Raw genomic sequence first — 4,430 nt, forward strand, 5'->3', positions numbered from 1 at the left:
TTATACCTCTATCTTTTATGTTGATATAATTTTTTTCTAGTCTATCTTTTTTATAGGCTTATTTTTTTTCTTTGCCTTTCTTATTGGGTAACAAGTTTCCATGCTTGATAACAATAAAAATGTAAATTTTCAACAGAAATAAAAGAATTAAGTTTGAACAAAACTTTCAATACACAAAGAAAGTTTTTAAAATGTTTCAAACACTTTTTCACACAGCATAAATTAAGAACTGAAGGTGCTAAAATATTAAAAACAATAAGAATAATACATCAGACTCTGTGCTACAACTCTGCATACTTTATTTCACTCTATTATGCTCTTTCATTTTTCAACGAAGATAGAAGATCGTATAATTTTGGAAAGGAGTATAATGATTAAGCATTTGGTCCACTAATTTCTATCCCATTTTCGGAGGAAAGGGTTCGGAGGAACCTACGCGCTTGGCACACTGCTGCATAAAGGTCAGGCATTTTTTGGAGCAGCACTCCCCATGTGCCTGGCACTAAAAACGGGAAGACGGGAAATTACAAATTTTTCTACGGAAGTCTAGATAACTTACGAATCCTCCATTTTTCATGCAATTATCCTGACTTGTTGCTAAGCTCAGGATGAAAAGCAGAAGTCCCAGGCGGACGAACGAGCTGGAAATCATCTTTCCTCTTAGAAAGTAAAGCTTTGACTAAGAAATTTAAGTTGTAGATCGCAATTTATAAGCTCATCGATGTTTCTGAGTGGAGGCTTTTTGATACTGTATAGTATTTATTTGCTTACTATTTATCATGCGAAGAATATCCTACGTAATGTGCGGGTGTTCCTGTAAGTTCCAACAGAACCAAGATGCAAGGTGGTCCAGAGGATATACCTTAGGGACGTATGGATGGGAGTGAAGCGCGTGCACTTCTTGTGGTCTTAGACTTAGCTCGACGGATGGGGGAGGTTCTTTTCACGTATCCATACTACACTTCATCAAAATAAATTAAGTGCAATAGCTCGAAAATTCATATAATCAACTCCGAAAACAAAGAAACAAATCCCCTAAAATTCAAATATCTTCAGAGGAGAGAGAGAGTTATAGGGTAATTAGATGGTCGTTATGGTCTTAACCCACCCGACCTTGGCGAGATCTACGACGTTTGATTCGCCCCATATCACAATCCTATGTGATAATTATTGTGGTTCCAGCATTTAGGGCTTCGGCGGCGGAACGGTTAGAGCCTTAAGCCTTAAGCCTTCATAACTTTTAAAATACTCAAAGAAATATTAATAAAAACTTTATTCATTTTACCAATTAGGGATTTCTATTAAAATCGAGTAATATTTCCTTAACATATATTAAACATATATAATTTAGATATATATATATAAGAAGAATAAATATTATTAAGTAAAGTTCAAGAATTAAATTTAAATTACATTTTAGACCAAATATTAAGAAATTTGCAATAATGTCAATTCAGTTATTCAAGATTCATGCCTCCCAAAATTTACTGTTTAGGTCAAAGTATGTGTTATTTCTTTTAGTGGTATCCACTTACCCAAGTTCACCGCCGTTGAGCTCGAGGACAGGAGGAGCTCGGGGATTTATATTAAAAAAACCAAGAAAAATGGAAATAATTAGGAATAATTCAAATAATTAGAAATTTATACATTAAATTATTTGAAAAATTATAATCAAAAAAATAAAGGTGCGAGAGAAGTTTTCTTTTGTGAAAAAGTCCGTAATATAATAAACAAAATAATAAACTGCAAGTCTTTCTATAATAATTAAGCAGGACAATGTTTATAAAATTACACTGCTAATAATACGACCGAAAAAATAGTTCGCAGGAGTTTTCTCTCCGTGTTGCGAATGGAGAAAGGTGTCCATTATGTCCATTATGTCCATAAAATGCACTGCAGCCGCCTGTCGACTCCAAAATTTGATTAAAAGTATTCCATCCGATTCTATCGGATTGAATTTCGTTCGGATCTTGGAGCTACGCTTCCTTAAATCCATAATTAAACTAGACGATTACATAATTCGGTACTAGCCGATTGCATAGTTCGGTACTAGCCGATTACGTAATCTCGTACTAGCCGGTTGCATCACTCTGTACTAGCCGCACTGGCACGTGGCACTGGGGAAAATAATTCTTTAAAGAAAACTTCACTGCACTAACTCCAAAAAAATACCTGGCATAAAATCACTATTTCACTTATATCCACAGCTAATTCCGCTGGGATTGAATAAATTCTTCCTTATATTTAATTTTAATAAGAACAAGTTTACTTTTATAGATTTAGGCTTAATAACGCAGCCTTATCTCTTAAGCAATTGTAAGTTAGTGGCTAAGCTTCCCCATGCAAACCACACACTACACCACAGTTAATGCCACAAAAATCTTATTCGCAGGGGTCATTAGCTGAAATTACTAATATTAACCAAAAAAAAAAACTAATATTAACCTAAAACTACTACTTGTATGTCCTTTAAATTATATGTTCCTAATATTTTTCCTGCCTCATTTACCAATTCATAAGATCTTGGGACTAATCAAGCTAGGGACCAAGTTAAAAGATTTCCAGAAATCAATTCCTAAATAAACATCCTGGCTTAATGTTGGGATAACGTAGAATTCAATAGGCTTTGTTTCGCCACGGTAAGAAATGTTAGTCACATATTTTCCTACCACGGGACATTTATTATTATTAGCCGTTCGAATATTACCCGAACATTTTTGAAGTTTGTGATTGCTCATAATTTCGGCAGCCGCGTTTCCACCTAAACAACTTACGGATGCTCCCGAATCTAGCAATGCAACATATTTCTTCTCTCCTACAATGATGTCTGTATATAGCCTGTCATCAGAGTTACCAAGTATAGAGGAAACTAACTTTCTCCTGGTATTAGTAATATTTCTCCAAAATGTTTTTAAACGAGCGGTCGAGCGTCTTTGTTTCCGTTTGGGTGTCGAATTTTCGTATCCGAATATGCGACACTTTGCTGCATTATATGTACCTTTCCCATATAATGTGTAGATGGGTTTCGCTCGGTAATGGGTTTCGCTCGGTAACTGCGTTCAGTTGCTCTTGCGCTTCTTTAAGGTATTATTCTCGAGAATAGATGTTGAGTATTCCGTTTGAGAATAAGCTTCTTTAACTAGTGGTTTGGGTTGTAAGGATGCGTCAGATTGGTGGTATTCTGCGCATCCCTCTGGCGGTTGTCCGTCGGGTTACAACGAGGTCATTTTGGTTTATAAATATCTTTGGTTTATAAATAAATACTGATCGGACTTCCATACAATCGTCGAACCTATGTCCTGACTTCTGAAAATTCCAGCAAACCATCTTCCTCCTATGGATTTCGTCTACTTACATTTCAACTTGATCTGCTGACATGGAAAATAATTCCGAAACGGAACGATTTGATATCTTCGGTACTTTCCTTTGCATGGTCGGAGGCAAATCTTCTTTTATGAAAAAAGGAAGGAACTTCTTTCGTCATAAGAGACTAATATTTCTGTGTGCTTTGTTCAGCAGTCTCTTAATTTGAACAATAAAGTTTTTTATTTTGGTTTTAATCACCTTGTTCAATAACAAGCAAGCTTGTGTAACTCACAAGCGAGCAAGAAACCTAGCATTTTCTTATTTGAAACGACTAAAATTTTTGTGTGCTTTGTTCAGCAGTCTCTTAATTTGAATAATAAAGTTTTTTATTTTGTTTTTAATCACCTCGTTTTTCGGAAAATCATTTGGAATTACTTAGACGAAAACCCAGTCAAAAGTAGCGTTGAAACAAATTACTGACTCGTATAACTTTCAATAAGATGCACATCCGGTTGGTCAAGAGCTAAAATTCCTCCAGCGTCTTGCAGTTCCTAACCAGGATCTATTATTCGGACCTGATACGCCTGAAATTATGAAACTTGGTGAAAAGAAAAGGGTCACCTACGAGTGAAGTGACGAGTGAAAAGTGGCATACTTTTCGGTAGACCCATAAAAAGTTCAACACTCGCCCAGAAATGCTCCCCATATTTTAATAGGACCTATTACAATGCCTGCGGGCATTGTTGATCCAACTGCAGCATTTGGCTGGTGGAGCTAAAAGTAAAAAGATTAGGCGGGACAACAAGGGGTATTCAGATGTGCGAGCGGAAATATTGTTTGCTGGTAAACGGTGACAAACACAAACCGATGTAAGTTGATTGTGAGCAGCCAAACAATTCACTTCGCATTACCAGCGCTTCAGTGTTTGTGTGTCAACTGACGGGTTTGTCAGTTGATACAGTTTATTATTGCCAGCCGAGTGAGTGTCTAACCAGATGACAAGGATGAGCTCCGGCCTCCATCCTTCAGCCTTCTAGTACTAGGCTCATTATCAGACAGTCAGGTTCAAAGAGAACATAGGGGATTTATCATTATTTATCAAGCTAGAAAAAATTGTAATGAGC

General features: G+C 36.3%; 1 protein-coding gene across 1 annotated transcript; it reads right to left on the reverse strand.

The window, feature by feature from the left end:
* Positions 1–275: 275 nt before the first annotated feature.
* On the reverse strand, positions 276–717 carry LOC122321622 (uncharacterized). The gene is made up of 2 exons (XM_043212315.2): positions 560–717; positions 276–502 (listed from the first exon to the last, which is right to left on the reverse strand). Exons 1-2 carry the CDS (start codon positions 650–652, stop codon positions 398–400), a joined length of 198 nt encoding a protein of 65 aa, XP_043068250.1. The 5' UTR covers positions 653–717; the 3' UTR covers positions 276–397.
* Between the last annotated feature and the right edge of the window lie 3,713 nt (positions 718–4,430).

The sequence above is a fragment of the Drosophila bipectinata genome, chromosome 3R, assembly GCF_030179905.1.
Source record: "Drosophila bipectinata strain 14024-0381.07 chromosome 3R, DbipHiC1v2, whole genome shotgun sequence".
In the NCBI taxonomy this organism is placed as follows: Eukaryota; Metazoa; Arthropoda; class Insecta; order Diptera; family Drosophilidae; genus Drosophila; species Drosophila bipectinata.